Source organism: Nyctibius grandis, chromosome 2 (genome assembly GCF_013368605.1).
Source record: "Nyctibius grandis isolate bNycGra1 chromosome 2, bNycGra1.pri, whole genome shotgun sequence".
Lineage (NCBI taxonomy): Eukaryota > Metazoa > Chordata > Aves > Nyctibiiformes > Nyctibiidae > Nyctibius > Nyctibius grandis.
The window spans coordinates 91,589,343-91,609,423 of NC_090659.1; the positions used below are offsets into that span (position 1 = coordinate 91,589,343).

General features: G+C 41.0%; 1 protein-coding gene across 3 annotated transcripts in view; it reads right to left on the reverse strand.

Moving 5' to 3' along the window:
- The window catches only part of ELF1 (E74 like ETS transcription factor 1), a 93,978-nt gene that overhangs the window by 13,351 nt on the left and 60,546 nt on the right, over window positions 1-20,081 (reverse strand). For all 3 annotated transcript variants that reach the window (XM_068418234.1, XM_068418251.1, XM_068418243.1), the window contains exons 3-7: window positions 16,422-16,596; window positions 8,977-9,084; window positions 8,204-8,368; window positions 3,271-3,354; window positions 20-212 (exon numbers count right to left, since the gene is read on the reverse strand). In XM_068418234.1, coding sequence (XP_068274335.1) covers window positions 20-212; window positions 3,271-3,354; window positions 8,204-8,368; window positions 8,977-9,084; window positions 16,422-16,596 — 725 coding nt within the window. The remainder of the gene's footprint in view (window positions 1-19; window positions 213-3,270; window positions 3,355-8,203; window positions 8,369-8,976; window positions 9,085-16,421; window positions 16,597-20,081) is intronic.

The window sequence follows — 20,081 nt, forward strand, 5'->3', positions numbered from 1 at the left end:
TTATTAAAAATGCACATACCTGAGAGCTCTGCCCATTGTTTCATAATTCATGTCAGGTTTGTTTTTGTGTTTTCCCCACAACCTGGACACAGCCTTGGAATCTACCAGTTTGAAAATGCCCTTCTCTCTTTGAGTCCATTTGATATATTTAGGACATGTAGCTTTGTCCTGGAGCAGTGCTAGTAAGAACTCCCAGAGATAAATTGTATTTCCTAAAATAAAAGTATTTCAGGACACAGAAAAAAAAAAAGAAAAAAATATTAGTTGACCATATTTTATTAATGATGTAAATAATCTAAAAAATAAGAAGCTGGTATTTTTACGAATACACTGTAATATATCAAGACTAGGAAATGGTGATGGAAAGGCATGGGAAGGGATTCTTGTTAGTTATTATAATCTGGGTGCCCAAACACTCCAGCCACTGTCTGTAACCTACAGGGTCAGGTACCAGTCAACCTGTAGTCACTCCGTTCCAACCACTGATGTTAGACAGCATTAGTCACCTATGTCTACACTTCCCTCCTGCCTAATCCAGTTACAGAAGCAGTCACTATTGCTTTACCTCGAGTAGGACCATGTTCAGGTCTGTCCTCTGAAAATGCTGGAAATTAAGCCCTTGCTTAAATACTTTCCTGAATTGAGGTGAGTGTTATAATCCTTCAAAAGGCTAAACAAAATCCTTACTTTTAACAATTAGATGTATATGGGGCAATGAGTGGCATATGCTGAGGTAGGCAAACCTTCAAAAATAAAGTTCAGAAAAAGATATTTTTTTTTAATCCAGTGAGCACGTGCACCTGCTGGTAGACAACATTCAAATTTCATTTTACAAACAAGCAGGCACAAACACTTATATACGGAAATCCATCACATCTGTTCAGTGTTTACCACATATAAAGAAACAGTATTAAAATCACAGATTGTGAATACTTAAAACTACTACAAAATTTGCATATTCTAGCAGTCTAAACTCATATAACAAGAGCCTTTTTCCTGCTTTTTTTTAAGGCTTTCGGTGTCTGATGTTCTTTTGGACACTTGAAGCTGCACATAAGCTTCTTAGCGATATGTTGTTAGTCTGAGAAAGGAAGAAAAAACTTCTTGTATGAGAGTATCACCTCCCACAAGTAGCCGTGCAAAAACACAGCAAGGACAGCATGTGCAGATTTCTTAGATTTCACAAAAAATGATGCACGGTGCATCAGAAGGTGACTGGAACTCTTTTGTTAGCTTCAATTTAACGCAGCAGTTTTTTCAACTTTAGTAACCATCAATCTGAACTTTTTTCAACAAGAGGAGGTGTCATACAAATTAAAACTCCCATACTACCGTATTATAATCTATATTTTGCAAATATTCAGCAAAGTCATCAGCACTGGCAGTACAAAATGCTCCTTCGGCAGGTGGAAACTTGAAAAGCGAGCATCCCTAGAGAAAAAAACACTGCTTTTGCAACAAATGTCTCCCAGCTTCCATGAAACAGCCAGCTTGTTCGCCTGCGGACACCCCGAAGGCAAAGGTTAAGACCGCTTAGGCAAGACACACTGTCAGCCAGGAGTGAGAGCATTCCCAGCCACCTACCATCTAATCCAGGGTGCTTTTGTTGTAGTCTAGACTAAAAATGCTCAGCTGCATCAAGGCAGTCTGAAAATCTGTCACTGCTTAGCCACCAAAAATCACTGTGAAGAGGACTGTCTGCACATCTGCTATACTCACAGGCAGAATTTTTAACCTCCTGTGAGTCACAGCAGCAGAAGAAATATGTAGAAAACTCTGTTTTCTCCATACATTGCATCAAATAATTATATGCAGGGCTCGATATTTTAGCATACATGTTCCCCTTAGGGGAACACTGTGGATACTGAGAGCCAGGCAAGTCTCAAGATTTTCTAGCTCCTTCTCTGCCATGGCCTGTTATATTAATATCGCTTTTACTTCAATTCTATGTTCCTCAAAATGCTACAAATGCTTTTGTGGTAGCTTTTTTTTGGTAACAGGCAGTGGTTTCAGGCAACATGCTCCTTTTTAATTCCTTCTGAATGAGCAATTTCGTAACAATGGACAAATGTGAAATATGGTGTATCCTTGCTATCATCAACAGAAACATTAGACTCTCACGCCTTTTAATTTTGTGGCTTTAATATTTTCTGTTATTTCATCTGAGTACTACTTGGAGGTTCCTCTGACACTTTTCTTTAATTTTTACCTAAAAATCAGGTTTTAATTTAAAAAAACAGCAGTGACAACGCATACTCAAAATTGCTGGCATTAACCTGTTAACTATTTATTGCTTGCAAACAGGTCTTTATTTCCTGATAATGCAGAAAATCCCTCCTCAAAGGAAAAAAACCCCATTCGTACCGATTTTTCAGTGTAGTGATTTTTCTGATTTCAAGGGAGTCTGACATTCTTACGTCACCCCCTTCCACGTTTGGTGGGGCCTCTCTCCTGGCAAGTACTGCACACGTGCAAGCACATCAGTCCCCAGGCCTACGTGCAGGCACTTGTGGTGACACAGGGGAGGCTCATTTCCAGCTCCCGCTGAGTGCAGCAGAACTCGGTGGGGGCCAGGGCATCAGGCTGCCATTCAAACGCCAGCTTGGGCACGGGTGCTGGACCCAACAGCAAAGCAACCAAGCTGTTGACAACGCTGACAGGCACTAATGAACAGTTCAGTCTGGAGGAAATGATTTATTGTATCAGTTATGTGGTATTTATTTTCTTTCTTTCTTTTAAACACAGGAGGAATGAAAGAAGTATCAGAAACCCAAGTTTTCTGCCCAAGTCTGCAAGTTGTGTTACAACTTTCCTCAAAATTTAGGGCTTGGTACTTCCTGCTGCCAACTGGCAGCCTTGATTAACTCCTCATGCAGAATTGGACACACACAGATGAAAAACGTTTTCAAAGATCATCTGTCAAAACAACCACAGCCCAAGAAACCCTAATACAATGCAAAGCGCTCCCCAAGACTTCACTCCAAACACAGCAGCCTCTGCAGGAGCTTGAAGAGTTTCCAAGAACCCTTGCTACTAAAGTGACAAATACGTTATTCTCCCTAAGAACTGGGTATTGCACCAAGAAATCTTGTGCACTAATTTTTTACTTGCCTTAAGATGAAACGTTATCTACCCTTGAGCATAGAACCTGGTTTTATTTCACAAGAAAATCAGTGAACGTTTTCTTTTTATATCACAAACATTTTCTTTTTACAGGTCACTCAGAAACAACGTTCTTTTAAAAATTTCAGTGACAACTCTTTGACTTACCCTTTCCATCTTTGTTTTTCTTTTTCACAGATATGTTTGGAGTTGTAGTAGGGGACTCCGGACGAGACGGTTTCTGCTTCTTCCCTGAAACAAACCACCACTAAGTCAAACTGCAGCTTAAAAAAAAAGGAAATAAAAAATAACAAAGTCCTAAAAAGGGGAGAGATTTGTTTCCCCAATTCAGAGAGGATTCAATTTCTAGTCAGTTAGGAGCTCGGTGCTATGCTGAACGTCTTCAATTCCTACAGCAGGATTGGACCCCCTGTGTTCTTAGTGTACTTCTAGTAAAGATTATGCTCACTTTTCCAAAGTCCATGTACCTTGGAAATTTCTGTGGCTTTTTAGGTACTCTTAAGAGCACTTAAAACAGTAGAGATGAGAAGAATAAGCTATTAACTGTGGGCAAGAGTTTAAACAGGAAAAGCTAGATAAAATACAGAGCACTATCTTGTTCACTTATCACCAAAATGGAATTTAGGGATACAACAAGATTGTCTCCTTGTTTAATAGATTGGAAATCTTCACTGACAGCAGCGAACTATACTGTCATGAGAAGAAAACGTTTTTCAGTCCTATTATTTTTTACACCTTTCTCAACAGTGGCTACAGGTAAAGGAAAGTCACTTGTTTGTTAAGACCAGCAGAACCAGTAACAGGCTCTGAAAAAAACACCAGTTTTTAAAGTCATAAGCATGGTGGCTCTATCTGGTGAGGAAGACTGAAAGGAAGAAGTTAGTTACAACCAATGACAAGAATGAAAAGCATTCTTTTGAAAATGTTGAGAAATCAGCTACCTAAACATAAGTGGAGTAAAAAATGTAAGTCACGCTGAAGTATTTTTCAATATAAAACCTTGAACCTATTCCTTTATTAGTTCTCATTCCCTGCAATGGCAGCTTTTACAGGCAATGTAATTTATCAGAAACCTTTGGAACTTTTTTATGAAATAAAAATTTCTCTTATCAGGTTTTGCAGTGACCCCTTAGTACACTGACAATACCCAAATTATTCACATACTACCTTTGCTCTTTTGAGAGGCAGAATAGACCAAGAAGACACAGGACTTGGAGAAACATAATCCTAGTCCAAATAACCTATTGTCATAATTAAAGATCTAAAGAAAAATATTTTTCTTTTTCTTTATTTATTGCATTTCCAAAGAGTTTATGTTCTACAGAGGCAAGACCAATGGCCTGTGCAATCCTGACGTTCCACTTTTGGTTTTGTTTTTAGGGGCTGCTTTAGTAAGGAAACGGCTCTGCTGCAGAGTGAGTTTTTCACTAGCTCTGAAAAAAAAATGCTCAGTGCCAGCCTGCACTGTCTGCTTTGTTCTAGACTTCCAGGTATCTACAAAGAAGCCATAAGGAACACTGGCTTGAGCACTCACCTTTTGACATTAGCAGTCTTGCTAAGTCCACCTTTGCACCTTTTTTTTTCCTCTCTCTTTTTTTGACAGGGCATGGGGGAGGAGGGATAGCTAGTTGAGAGAGCTACAGGGAGGAAACTCTAGTAATGCCCAGAGTCCTCGAATTTTCTTGCTTCCGTTCAGACAGGATTCATGACTGAGGATGGGACACAAAGTTCAGCCATCGTCTTGGCCAGTAATGTATTCCTTGATTTGAATGAAGATGGGAGGGAGGAAATCCTACGGTATTGTTTTTTTCATATATCATCACATGAAAGGATGAAAAACTACTGGAGTACATTTTTAGCAGCTTTGTTCCACTCACCCTTATTGACTGCAGAAATGTCTGTTTTCCCTAAAACGTCTAGATGAAGTCACTCTTGTAATCAGCCTCTACTGCACAAGAAGTCCGTCAGCGTAACACTGGCTGAGTGCTTTTCTCCCCTTAGAGTTGTGTCACGGAAAGACTCTGTTGGGTGCTCATCTCGTTTCCCCTCTTGTACAGGTGTAAATGTACGCCATTAAGGAGTGGGGAGTGTAATTTTGATGTAATTAGATACCTTGTGTCCAAATGAGATCAGATCTTAAAAGAAAATGAAGTGGATGAGGGCTCAATTAGGTCATGACTGAACTACTACTGGTCAACTTCAGGAAACATAAGTACTGATCACATGTAGTTTATGCACTTCTGGTTAGGGATAACCTAGGCTACTGAAGACGAATACAACTGCTATAGCAATTCTAGGCTCTCTTATCTCAGCCTAGACTACTTCAAAACATCCTATATGGACAATCCTCTACCACAAACCCATCCAAAATTAGAAATCAGTGAAGACTGTGAAACTAGTTTACAGAAAGGTACTGATGTTACCACTCTATATCTAGGCTAAAGTTACTTAAGACGATGGTTTTAGACTACACTGTGAGCTATAATCTCCAAGGCGCTGGCTGATACCATCAAAAACACAGTTAACAAAGACACAGAAGATATGTTTCCTTTGTTTAAAAGAAGATGTTTTCTGAAAGCACATAAAGCATTAGCACGCTTCCTCCTTTGGTTCAATAGAGCATGAATTTGTTACCTTTCAGAGTACATCACTAAATTCCTTTTTAGGAGAGAATTTTACAAAGAGGAAGGATGAAAAATGTGCAAGAGCTAAGCCTTACGTGGGGCTACCGTAATTTTGTATAGCTAATTGAATTTATAATTGGTATTTCCACTTTCCTATTTCCATGATTGCAAAATCAGTTCAGGTTAGAAATTCATGCTACAAATTAATGTGATATTTAGGAAGTGAGATGTTCTCATGATTAAGTATTTTATACTACACCAGGAAAAGTTCAATACATTTTCTTGCACTGTTATCAATGTCTTTTGTTTTAAAAAACATAATGTATGTAAAAATATAATAAACAGTATATATCTAAAATATAATGTGTATATAACTTATGTGACCACCTGTGGCCAGATACCTCCCACAGCAAAAACGGGACTGAAGGTATTAGTATAGCAAATTTCCAAGTATCTTTCTCTGACATCCCTTTGTTTTTCCTGTCTTTCTGATCCGTAGTTCGGCGGCTCAGAGCTCAGACATTCATGAGTACAAAGATCATGCTGAAGATGGGTTTGGAGTTGAGCAGGTGGGTGGATAGGGGTCTCTTGCTGCAGCAATAAGGCCCACAAGGAAAGGAAGTGAAATTACCCCATCACTTCTGGAGAACATGTTCTTGGAGGAGCTCTACTTGGCAGTGCCATTCTGGCTCAGTTAGCTGGCAGTGCTCTGCACCATACAACCCTGTAAGTTTAGCTGATGGGTTATATATGCTAGAAGTCTATAAAATCATGAGTGGTATGGATAGGGCAGAATGACCACGGCCGTTTGCCACACCGCAAAACTGACCAAAGGAAGGGAAACAGATTACACTTAAAAAAAAAATGCAAAACCAAAAGAACCCCACCCACACACGGCATGTCATCCTAAAGTGCACTACAAAATTAATAACATTTTGCAGTAATTATTGTACACCAGTCCCTTACAAATCCTTGGACATTTTGAAGTAGCACTTCAGCATCACTCAGACCATACCATCTACCTCATGAAGTCTCAACTTCATTTAAAATCAGCAGTTAATGGAACACTAAGCTGATGCATCTTTTCTAGTATTTTTTCTATCCGATATAACTGTCAAAAACAAACACACATTCGCTGTGAAGCAACTGGTTTTCTAACCTACAGCTAGGGAGGAGGAAAGAGTGGGAGTAAGCAGAAGCACAACACGAAAGGGTATGAAAGCATCAAGCCAAAGAGGTTAAATGTCTGGCAGACTGCGGCTCCTTGTTTTGACCCACATAGCAGCCAACATTGAAAAGAAGAAGAAAAGAAAAGAACAAAACCAAAAAAACAGTTTAAAATCCTGTTACGGCTGGTTATCTTGCAGTAGTGCGCACAGCACGGTAGTTTCCCCAGCAGCACTCTCGGGGCAGCTGCTGGTAAAGCTCTCCTCCACAGCGGTTTCAGTTCAGCTTTCTTATGGCAATCGGAGACTTCCTGACCCACACCCATCCCTACCAGACCTTGTGATACACACAGGGCTCAGGAGGCTTCCCCAAGTTCTCCACAGGCCGATACGCTCCCTCTCACAGATAACAACTCCCAACATTTGGAAGTAGCAGCAAAAATGTGCTTTAATTCAGCAGGAGTATGGCTGGGTAGCAGGAGCCCTGCTCTGGAAGGCTTTTATTTCACAGGGGAACCTGTCAAAGTCCTAATGTTCTGATTCAGCCCTAGTATTAGTTCCAGAAACATAACTCTCTTGTTTTTTTTTTTTGTTTTTTTTTAATTTGCTGCAACAGCACCTTACATCTGCCTGCACTGCATGACTTTTTTTCCACTGTAGACATCAGCTTCAGGACCTCTGATGGGTTCCACGCTGAAGCAGGGTGGGAAAACAGGAGCAGAAGGTCTAACACCACTTCATTATTCTTTGGCACAGCACTGACTCCAATGGAACATCACTCAGTGGACACTGTGTAAACGTTATCTACCGCAAATGGGACTAATGCTTACTATAGCATGCAGCTATTTTAAAAAAAATAAAATTAAACCATCCATATTCAAGAAAAGCTAAGAAAACCCTCCTCATTCTCATCCCATATTCTGAACAGATCAAGTAGCTTTAGTTGAAGCTAAATAAGAGCTAATTAAAGTACTTCAGGATTCACAGTAACAAAAGCTCTATAGCTTGTATTGCAATTCTGCTCTGAAGAAGGAACTACAAACAGGAACAAGCAGAGATTCACGTTTTCTGTGGGATAAGCCATCATTGCTACCCCTTCAACATCATGAGTGTCTACACACCAGTATCTGTGCTCATGCTACCTAGTGAGAAAATGCCTTCTCTGCATTTCTATCTGAGACCACTCAGTTATTTTGACCTAACACCCAGAATGGTTCCAGACACAGGGGAGAAGAGCACACCACCCACTGTTCTCCTACTTCACACTGCTGTTCTCCAGTAGCATCTTACCTTTTTTCTTCTTTGGTTGTTCAAATTCTGGAGTCTCTGGTGATTCAGCATAAGGGTCTGGGGCTTGGTGAACTTCCACCACCTCAGGGATCCCATCAAGCGTGACTGACACGTGTGTAATAGGAGCCACCATATCATCATCTTCAGTTGTGCCAAACATAGTTGCTAAGGGAAAGGGACAATAGGAATATTTTCACACAGCCACAAGGACTTTTAAAAGCTATTTTTTTACAGCAAAAATTTAAACATAGTACTAAATAAAACTATGATGCTTAAGACCATCATGGGAGAGAAGACTAGTTCATAACGGAATATATCCACCCACAACAATATCCACCAGAAGCACTATTAAAATAGAACAATTTAATGACATAACCCACTCTCCCAAAAAGCACAAGCATTTGGTGATCACACATTTTTGTTCATATTTAAGGCAATCTGCACATGCAAGAGTATCTTCTTTTATCTTGGCAACAGAAACAGACTAATCCTCTATCAGCCAAACAAAACACTGTAATCGAAACCACTCAACTTCATTGACACCTTCCTTCTGTAATTTTTGATTCTTTCCTTACCTGTTCAACTCTGGCATGGCAATGAAATCCTTCATTGCATACAAGACTGGATTTCTGATATCCAAACTATGTACGTAAAATCTACCTGGAAGCAAAATAATCTTCCAATTCCATGCAACGATGCTGCACTGAATCCCTCCTTCTTTCACAAATAAACAAGGCAAATACAGATTGAATTTGCTTTCATAAAAAACTTACTTATTCTTTTTTCATCCAACATAGGACCAGGCGAGTCCATATTGAGAAGTGCTTCAGCAGCCTCGATTGTTTCCATCGTTTCATCTCCATTATGACAAGATGCTTCAACTAAAAGCAAGAGAGAAAAATTAATTCTTAACAAGCTACAAACTGGACTTAAAGCTTAACATGATATTTATTCCTGTTTCATTTCTAGGAAAAAAAAAAGTCGTAAACCTGGTCTTCTACTAGATGAGTAGAAATAGGTTAGCTGGGGAGAAAATGCACACTGCAATAATTTAATAGACTACGTTTTTCAGGTTATTAAAAAAAACCCAAAACCAACACAAACCCTTTGTTATCTTTCTAACCCCTCTCTTTGCTCATCAAGCACATGCAGTAAAACAGAACATCCATGAACCCTAAGAAATATCACTACCACAAAGAGTATTTCAGACAGTATTGTTTAAAAACCCCAATACTGCTGATTTCTTCTTATGGTGTTCCATTAAGAGATGCTCACCAAAAATATCCTGTCGTTTAGCCTGGAGGATAGACAAGAAACTATTCCACAACTTCTATTAGAGAGCATATGATCTAAAGGTGTAACTGAATCCTAAACCATTCAAATTCATGGGGATTACAGGCAGGGCTAACAGCACAGGCTCCAGGAACCCACTAGGAAGCAAACATAAAACACGAAAAGCAATAGAGAGGGCTGGCAAACTTTTCAAAAATTTTGACTACTAGACAATCCCTCATCAGTCTCCTGAGGGTGGTCATTAGACAGACCCAAAGCTCTTGAGTATTAATTTATAATTAAGGTCATCTGAAGCTACACTCCAAAAATCAAATAAAATATCATTTTGCAAAATAACAGCTGTTCAAGAAGATAATATTGGTTTGACTGGAAGAGTACCTTACCAGAGGATTCTTTTCAACGTAATTGTAGCATGACAAATAAGTTAGATATTAGTTCCAGCACCTGGTACCATGAACCTTTAGAACTGTTTAACACATTCTTTTAGAAATTACTCTTGGTTGGATGGGAATGCATGAGCCAGGCTTCTTTATCCTTCCATACGAATTTGAAGCTACACTGGGGAATTCACTTGCATCTATCAAAGCGGTACAAAGGGGTGCATTAGTATTCCCCTCCCTAGGACACCAATGAACCTCAGGTACTTTCTCAGTATGGTAATGAGTCAGCTTCATGCCCTCTCTCCCTGTTCAGCTTTGAGGAACTGTGGGTGGGGCAGTCACCAAAAAAAAAGAAAAAAAGAATGAAAAAGAAAGGAGACAGACTGACAGAGCAAGCAAAAATGCACCATAAAACACAACACAATGACCTTGGAACATTTCTTCTCATAAAAGCAAGAGGTTTATGCCAGAATTTCTATACTTAAAAAAAAAAAAAAAAAAAATCACAGTAACAACAAAGCACCCAGCTCACTATCACTAAATAATCACACAATTAAAAAAACAACCAAACAAAAAAAACCCAGTTTCACCCCAAATATTTACAGCTTCAGCAACCGTATAATTAGGAGAGGGCAAAGATGAATGCAGACATTCACGCATCAGCTCTACCTCCTCCACCCAGCTGTGATTTACAGGCAGCACCTGGAGCTCAGGAGAAGCCTCCTTATCTTCTGGATTTTTTGTTGACCTTAGTGCTACCATGCCCCAAGCGTCAGAGGCTCAGGCTAAGACGGAATAAAGTAGATGGGTACTGGGAACCCCTGACCAGCACAGCAACTCACCCTGTTGTCTACAGGACTGCCTCCACCCCACATCCTGCACAGACATTCAGTTAAGGAAACGCAGAGTTGGGGAGGAGGACAGTGTAGGGAAAAGGGGAGGTAGTGAGTGTGGACTAAGGTTCTGGCTTGGGACACCATGAAGCAAGACAGGGCAGCAAACTGCTGACGCTTTTATGGTGTAGCTTGCAGGCCTGGGAGCTCAGCTGCAGAGCGTCTCAGCCCCAAGAGCCAGACAGCATCCCTAGGGAACGCCTGGCCAGCTGAGGAGGAGACTGAACCAAGCGCAGCCCAGGCAGCCTGCAGGCATGCTCACGCTTGGTCCGGCAATGCCGACTTGATCGCTTCTGGTTCTAAGTTTTATCTGGATGGGACCTTTCTATACCATCTACCAGCATAACAAGGACCACAATAAGGATGTCACCCTACATATAGGCACACAGCACTGCCAAAGCAGCTGTCGTCAGTTCTGACGTTGTCTGAATGGACGGGAAGGTAACTCGCCATGATCCAGCTCAGCCGAAGCCATTGGGCGGAGCTGGTTTACTCTACCCCACACAATTTAAAAGCCAGCAGTGGTACCCCTTGATCCTCAGTGCTGCAGGCGGGGAGGGGGAGCAGCCGCTGTTTGCTCTTCCCTTGGTGAGAGCCATACAAGGAGCAAACCCTCCTGCTTCCTTTCAGGTGCTGAGGTGACTGAGCAAAGCCAATTCTTGACTCTGAATAATGGCAGGTGAGGCAGAGGTTGGCAGCTTTACGTTGCTGTTACACTGTGTGGCTAAAAATCAACCATCCATATCCCAGACTAATGAAAGGAACTTATAATAGTCATATAAATAACGTAACATAGAAATTAATGTAATCTGATGCTCACAAAAAAACGTAAGGAGCACCAGCTATCTGTCTATCCACAGACACAGAATGGCAAAAATAAGTTTCTTAACCACATTAATGCCCTTGCCAACACCCTTCAAGCCTCTTCTTAGATGATGACTTCACAAGCTGTGAAGCAAAATTAGTGTTTCCCTGTTGCTGAAAAAACAAGGGCTGTGGTTCTTCCTCCCATCTGCGCCCCTGGTTCATGATCCAAACTCCTGCCACTTACCACATGTAGCGAGACAATTTGGTTTTATAAAACGACTCAAAAGAAGTTTGGGGGGTTTTGCTGGGTTAGCAAGTTGAATTACAAGAACTCAAGAGCTAACACAAACAAGGTGTGGGGTACTGCACAGAGGAAATGGAGCAGCACATCTCCATCCTACTCGCCCCAAGATGCTAGTTCACATCACTCAACTTGAGACAGTGCTCGGAGATGACCAAAAACTAAAGTTGGTGTCTGTTACTTTAGTTTTTCTCTTAAGGTTGCAGAAAGGTATTCCAATCACTGGCAGTTATGATACAGTCACAAATTTAAGAAGTATTGGGATGAAACAGCTTATCTGTTACACTTTGGCAAAGTCAGAGCTGAAGGAACGGTGGTGGGGGACATAATTTCTGAGAAGCATCAGATTTCAAATGTTATCTTAAATAGGTAGAAACTTTGGGGGGAAAAAAAGAGGAAAAAAGAGGGAAAAAAAGAAAAAAGGGGGAAGGAAAAAAAGGAAAAAGGAAAGAGGGGGGAAGAGAAAAAAGAGGAAGGGAAAAGGGAAAACCACACCCAAAGCAACTTCATTTTTTTCCCAGGGTACTACTCTACAAGTTCTTGTTTATCTGAGAAAGCCAGAAATGTACGCCTTTGTAGCTGCCTGCCAGCTACAGCCCAGTTACAGCGAAACCCGGTTTGCTGTGAATCAGCGCTCACTGTTAGCCCAGGCCTGCCCTAACACAGCTTTCTGCTCTTCTCACCTGGTGGAGAAAAAAACTGTGCCTCACGCTGGAAGCTCCCTGCCGAAGTCCGAAGTCCTGCTTGCCCTACGCCTGCCTAGCGTCTTTTTTGAGAGCTTTACACTGCTTTCAGCAGTCCCACCTTGCTCCCATCACTTTCCCAGTGGCCGTCAGCTCTGGAGAGTGGACAACACGAGTCCTTGTCCAGGCCAAGATAAGGGCTGTGCAGGTCACGGCTGTGTTTAAGTTCACTGCTGGTTTTACTATAGACAAAAATAGGGACCGCAGAGCCTGAAAGTATCACCAGAAGAAATCTAAAGTTGCTAAAAGTAGAAAGAGATCCATTGAACACGGACGGAGCCCCCTTCTGCAGAACAGCTAGCTGTTGAATTTAAGTGATTGCTTTTTAATACCAACTCTGAGCTGACTGTTAACTGACACTGGAAAACAGGGTCTAAGAACACAGGTATTTCAGGAGACCTACACATCACCCTTCATTTAGTTTTTTAAATAAGGCTTTAAAATTGGTAAGGAAAATTATCTCATTGGGGAGCTATACCGAAAACCCTCACTGTTTTTCACCAGATGCTACATGCAGCAGTGAATAATTTCTTTACAAAGTAACTGAAACCGTACTCATTTTTTTACAATTGGCACCTCGTCAACTAAAAATCCTCACAGATTAACACCATGAGGTTCTGTTTCCACCTAACTACTCCTTTGGATTTCTTTGTAGCATCATAAATGATCACCGAAGACGCTGGGTTTGTGCGGGATTGCAGCACCTAACATCTCTTTGCCTTCATTCTCCTACTTGATCAGCTTGGCTTATGCCACAAATGCTAGAGCTTCACCAACTGTATAAGCCAAATGCTACCAACTTCAAAATGCTGTAAAATAACTTCTGAACTGGTTATTAAGCACCGTTATTGATCTATGAAGATGCACGCTTCCATGCTCCTGATTCAGACGAGGGCACGGGGCATCTAAGAGCAAATTTTCTGTCCCTCATCCCCCCAAACTGTCTCAGTGCAGCCGCTTTCCTGATCCCATCAAAACAACTCCAGAACAGGTGAGCTGCAAAACGGCAAAGTTTGATTAACTGTTATTTTTCTAAATTAAACTGGCCAGACATGGCATAGTTAAAAAAAGAATTAATAATAATAACAAAGAAAATTAGTTCAGAAAGTTACATAATCCAATTAGTTCCTCCTTCCTATGAATCTTATAACTGTAATTAGTTACATTAAGACGGTAAATAAAGTGTAGCAAATTGTACCATCTGACAAGTCGGCCTAGAATTTAATCTGCACAAAACATTATCCCCTGTATTTTTCAGAGGAAAAAAAACCAATTCAGTATTCCCTTTAGAGATAAAACTCCATTCAAAGCCAAATGCTCCAATTTATTTTCTTAATCATCCTTTACTACATGACAGTTAATCATTTAAAGCCCCATAACACTGGCAACAAACTGACCATATAAATTGCCATCGCAGTTTTTCCAGGGAAATGTGCTTTTAAAGAGGACAGTGATAAGACAAGTCTGCCTATTCATTATACAAAAATTAAAGCATGAGCATTAATGTAACTGAAAAGCTGGTTGTTTGCCATCTTTCAGCAAGTTTTCACAAGAAACAGATGCTGTTCTTACTGTTTTCTGCGGGTTATAATTTATACTACAGGTAAGTAATCACCCATATGTGATAGCTGTGGTTTTGAAGGGCTGAAGCTACATCCTACAGATGTTTAGTCACAAATTATGGCAGTTTCAGTTTCATTTTGCTGTGAACTTCAGTCTCATGAATATTTTAACGTGGAATTAGTACAGTCTTTACAATGTCTGATCCTTTCTCAAAGGCAATAACGTGGAAGTGACTGAAAAGACGGGTACAAACTTCAAAGAGCAAAACAACGCAGAGACCAAACATGTCCCATGAAAAAAATCAAGAAGGGAACTTCAAAGAAGGGAGGGGGAAAAAAAGCAGATGAAAAATAGAGTAGGTGGGAAATTTCAGTTACAATTAGTTCCATTTCAGAGGCAGCCTACAGCAAGCCGTGCTTGAACCAGGTCTCTTCCACAGCAGCCTTGCAGTTCAAGCGGGCAGCTGCGGACACAGCTGATGCTTGCCTGCAGCAGGCAGGGAGGTGACGGGGGGCTCCCTCCCCAGTGTCCTCACCTCCTGTGGGGTGCTTTTGCACCTCTAGGCTCCTGAATTCTGCCCCACTTGTGTCAGGCTGGATAGCTCCTTGCCAGAAACCAGGGGCTGAGCTGAGCTGACAGTGCTGCCCGCCTTGCACCCTGCGCAGGAGCCTTCAGCAGCTCTGCTAGTCCCTGCCCAGCTTACCCACTTTCCTTCCCAAGGAAACCCACAGCATGCACAGGAGCTAGTGGGATGAAGAGTGTGAAACAGATAATTAGTTAACATCTCCTTCACAACAATAATCTCTGCAAAGTGGCAGCTCTGGTTTTCTAAGGGCTTTGTCTTTAAAGAAAACCAGATTGCTTGAACTACAATGGATGATGGGAACAATACCATACTTGTCCGCCTCTAAAGTATCCCAGAAACCCTTGGACATCGTCGGTTACAAGGATTACATATTTTCAGTCTCTGGCAGCAATTTGCAAACCCTTCTCATGTGACCAGCAACAAAAAAAAATGTTAACAAGAGCATTCACAAAAGTGGAGTTTCACGATTACTCAATGCAAGTAAAAATTCACACACAATATATTACACTGAATATGGATTCATAAAAATGATCTGCTATGAAAAATTCACACAGCAGCATTAAGCGGTGCTTAAGTAACACACTGAGGAAATGCCAGTTGCAGTGTGAATAATTAATATGAATAGCAAGTGAATAGTTGGCAAGAGGTCTCAACTTGAAATAATGTTTAAGTATGTAAAACCTTGAATAATCAGCTAACTTATTTGTATGGTCACAGTCTGTTCACAGATAATTCATTACCAAGAAAAAAAAAAAGCAGCTATATTTATCAGATAAAACCATTTACTGAGAACAGCTCATGTCAATTTACTCTGTGAAGTGTTCCTCATGTCAAGTTTTGTTGAGTTTTTGTTTTGCTTTTAGTGGTAAAAAATGGTATCAGAGTATGCCTTTGGAAATAATGTCAAAAGCATGACTGAAACCAGCAGGCTGTCTCCAGCGCTGGAGACAGTCCAGGTGTGGAGCCGAATGGCTGAAAGAAGACACAGAAACAGATCCTCACTCTGTGAAGTACCTACCTCACCTTTCAGACTTGTTCTGCAAAAATGCTTCAAATACATGCATTCAGTGAGGGGTTGTTTTTTAAAAAAATGAGCTCTCGAGAATTGTTTTTCTCTTTGGGGCTACCTTTTCCAACAGAATTTACACAGAACATCTATATTTTAGGTGTTAATCATTATCAGAGATCCAAAATGAATACTATGCTGAGCATACTCAGACCAGTAAGTCACGCTAACGTACACATTGTATGGCTAACTGTATACCCTCAGAAAGCTTAAAGCAGTACATCTACTCAAGCTGCATGTTCCTGCTTTTTGGTATGCATGTTTACTTAGGTTTGTACTAACCACTAAATAAGAGCAAACAAACCCTATGAAGAGCAAAGAAAACTCTTGTTGGTCCTCTGAGCAGGACTCTCTCAATCTCTGTTGATGAATGAAACTCTTCACCATTATCAGCTGCGCTGCGGGGATTGGAAGCCACCTGCTAATGGTTATTAATGCCCTTTTCTCTGTCTTGCACAGAATTAACAGCATTCAATACTACTATAATTTTGTTTCCTGATGGTTTTTTGTCATTAAGCTTTTTTCCACCATTAGCCACAGCCATCTTGGTGCAAAAGCATGGCACAGAAATATTTTTATTGCCAACCTGTGAGGGTGATATCATCATCTTCTATGATTTGCTCTTCTGCGACGTCCAGAGAGCTCTCAGTGATCATGTCACTAGGTTCATCCACACAGGTTAAGCCAGAGTAGTTGTGTAGGAGGTCTGCGCTAGGAACGTGTTCCACGATGACAGCAGGGAAAATAGATGGATCACCAAGCTGGGGGGTGGAAAAAAGAAAAATAAAATGATGGTAGTTAGACTACATCCAATGTAACCACTTACTGATTAATACTTCAAGAGCCCTATACCGCATCACTTGATTACTAGACCGTCAGGAGGGAGTACCAAAGAACGACATGATTTTTAGCACATAAAACCAAGTAGCAGCAGTGTCCTACCTATGGGCCAGAGGTTGAGTATCACTGTAGTATCTAATATACTGACTTTACTCCGGTAGGTAATACCATACTCCCACGACACTATTTTGCAGCATAAAAGCTGACAATACAGAGGAGTGGCACAGCACAGCAGATGCTAAACTTTGCTGGCAATAATACTGGGCAAGCAACTTGCTGCAAGCACCTTAATCTTTTGCTCTTCCCGTCAAGCTGGGGGCGGAGGAGTCCTGTGGCTGTCAGGACCAGACGAAGCTTTCACAGGCACCAAGTTTCCCACGAGACACTAGCTGAAGATCACTATTTTAGGGGACACTTGCTACAAGAGCAAGGGGTGTAACAGCGAGTGCTTGATATACGTGCCGTAATACTTTCCCTCTCTAATTCTTATGGCTTTAGTCACTTGACATTACTCCCTGTCCCCCCTCTTTCCTTCCTAAGTCTGCTTTCAGACATCATCCTTCTGTCTCAATAATTATTCTGCATCAGACACAGAACAAAAGGGGCAGCTGGGAAAACAGAAATCAAGCTGACCGGTAATAATAATAAGATGCACACTCTCTGAGAAGGCAACCATTCAACAGGAAGAGGTGTTCAGAAAATACCTTTTACTACAGACACACTGTTTTCCAAAGTAAGTTCTTTAAAACGTCATTTGAAGGAAGAAAGTCATAGCTGATGATAGCAGAGCAGGCTCAAAGAAAGTCTAGCATAACTCTAAGGCTCTCTCACTATAAAAATAAATCACATTATGAATGTGGCAAGCTTAAAAACATCAAAATAAATCAAAAAGTTGCTAAAACATGTTTCTGAGAAAAAACAGTATATGTAGATTTGGTCTCACCCTCCACAGAAGAGCACAGATATGCACAGATCAAGCAGGTTTTTTTATTTAACCATGCAAGAAAAAAAAACAACCCTATGATTATAAGCTTGCTTAGGGATTCCTCATGTCTCACAGTCTGGCCACTATGCACACCACCACCAACGGAAAATGGTATCAGAACTGTTGGCTCAACACACACAACAGCTATGGGAGTAAGTTTCTCCTAGGGAACAGTCTGGAACGCAAGTATTGGAAGTAGAAAGTGCAATTAGAAGTTTTAAAAGGCAGTAATTAACACTTTAAATTTCTCTGTCTTTTGTAAAACATGTCTCAGCAACAACTGTGGTAAAGGGTAATCAGGAAAAAAGGAAGAACTAAGAAACAAAACTAGTATGTCTACGGGCTTCTATCATGGACAGTCTGCAAAACAACAAAAAAAACCCCAACAAAACCAAAAGCAAAAAACCCACAAATAACCTACCTACTCTACCAAACATAAGCTTCAAAACAGAGTAACACGGTACAAGATCAATAAAAAAGAACAAAGGGCAGAGCAGTTAAAGCTGTCTCATGCGATGACATTGCCAGATGATGGCCGTGTATCAAGTCAAGCAATGGCACAAGGAATGCACCTCTCTCTGAAGCTGCATCTTGCTTGGGCTGAGAAACCGGGAACCACTGGTGGCCAAGAGGCGCCTGCTGTTCCTCAGAAAGCATCGCGTTCACATTGCGCATCCTGTTTGTTTAGTGACCCTAATGCCCCTATTTGCCTTCAGTCAAGAATAAACAAAGACATTTGATTAAATAAAAGCCAAATCAGTAAAAAAGATAAAGAACTGTAAAGACAGAAGAAAAATAAAATACTGTCTGCATCAAGAAAGGTTTTATTTTCAACAATATGTTCCAGAAACTAGAATGAAGATGGCCTGTTGCAGCCTCATTATCGATACAAAACTCATGCTACAAAAATAGTTTAAGCACCCCAATTTCAGTAATATGCCCCTCTATATAATTTTTGGGATGAAGTTACATATATTGTATGCCCATATATGTAACTACATTAAAAAAATTAAAAAAGGATTACATATGACACTCAGGCTCCTGTCATCTGCGAGCTTTGCAAGTAGAACCATATAATCATAGAATGGTTTGGGTTGGACCATTCAATATTCAATATTCTCCTGATCTGCTAAAAATTATGAATTTTAGGTAGTGAAGATGCCAGGTAAGATGACTTCAGTCTTCTCATGTTGCTCTAGCTTACAGACACTAGGGGTGAAGTACATCTCACCTAACCTCAGACAGCTGTGGTGCAAATGCTTGGACTTGAGCTAGTAATCCCAGGTTTCCTTCAGAGCCAGCAGAGAGAACTGGGTATTTCCAGGGCACAGTTTCCCTGCCTGTGTTAGGCTCCTCTGCTACAATAGGATGAATCATGCCCTAAGAACACCTATTCCTTTCCATTGACTATAAAAAGGTGGAGGCGTTGAGGTGTCTATTTCTGACGTAGGCGTCCGTCTCCTGCACACTCATCGGCAAATGGCCAGGTGCCTCCCAGCCACGTCTCCGAAACAAGGTGCCCCTTCCTCCCTGATTCTGCCATTGCACCAGCTCAATAGCTGCAGCATCTACAGCAACATATCTAGTTGCCTGTGTGTAGGATAAGCCTCACGTTAGCTCCTTCTGGATAAAAAAATTACTCTGGCTCAGCACGGTTCTCTAATGACTGACACTCACGTCACTGACTTGGCCTCCAAGAGGCAAAACCACCTCCAGCACTGCTGTTATTCTTTAGCGGGGACAGGCCATAAAGAAGTGTTCCAGGATAATAAATGAAACACAGATAAAACCAATGGATTGTCACATGTTTTCAGCTCAGTTTCTCACAGCCCTTTTACATTACAACCTACTTGTCACTCTCCTGTGAAACCTAAATACAAAAGCCCAAACATCCACGTGTTACTGAAACACTCTTCACCACTGACCAAAATGTTTCCCGTTGTACTGAACAGTGCTGCAGTTACGCATTTCAGCAGCAGTTGGTTTGATCCGTATGATCAGATGTGATTTGCTCTGCAAGGTTAAACTGTATTTTGACCATGTCTAGAAACAACCATCATACACGTACTACGACATGGTCACTGTGTCTCTCTACAGGCAGAGAAACCCCCATGGCAGGGGTATACCTGGTCGCTTGAACTCGGAGCCGGACTGTCCGACACACTACGCTTCTGAAAGACAGGAGACAAACAGAAAAGCATTCACTCATGGTAAGACACTTTAAGTGTGGTCTTCTTTAAATTAATAACAGTTTTGAGCTGGGAGAGTCAGAGTAAATATCATTTCTTGTGGCCTTTTATTTTAAAATCATTGTTACACCTGCTTCCAGCTCATACCTTATGGAGGTACAAAGTATGGATTTTCTTTCCTGCCACAGTTGTGAAAAGGAAAGGCTGGAAACAAATATATAATATGCGTTCA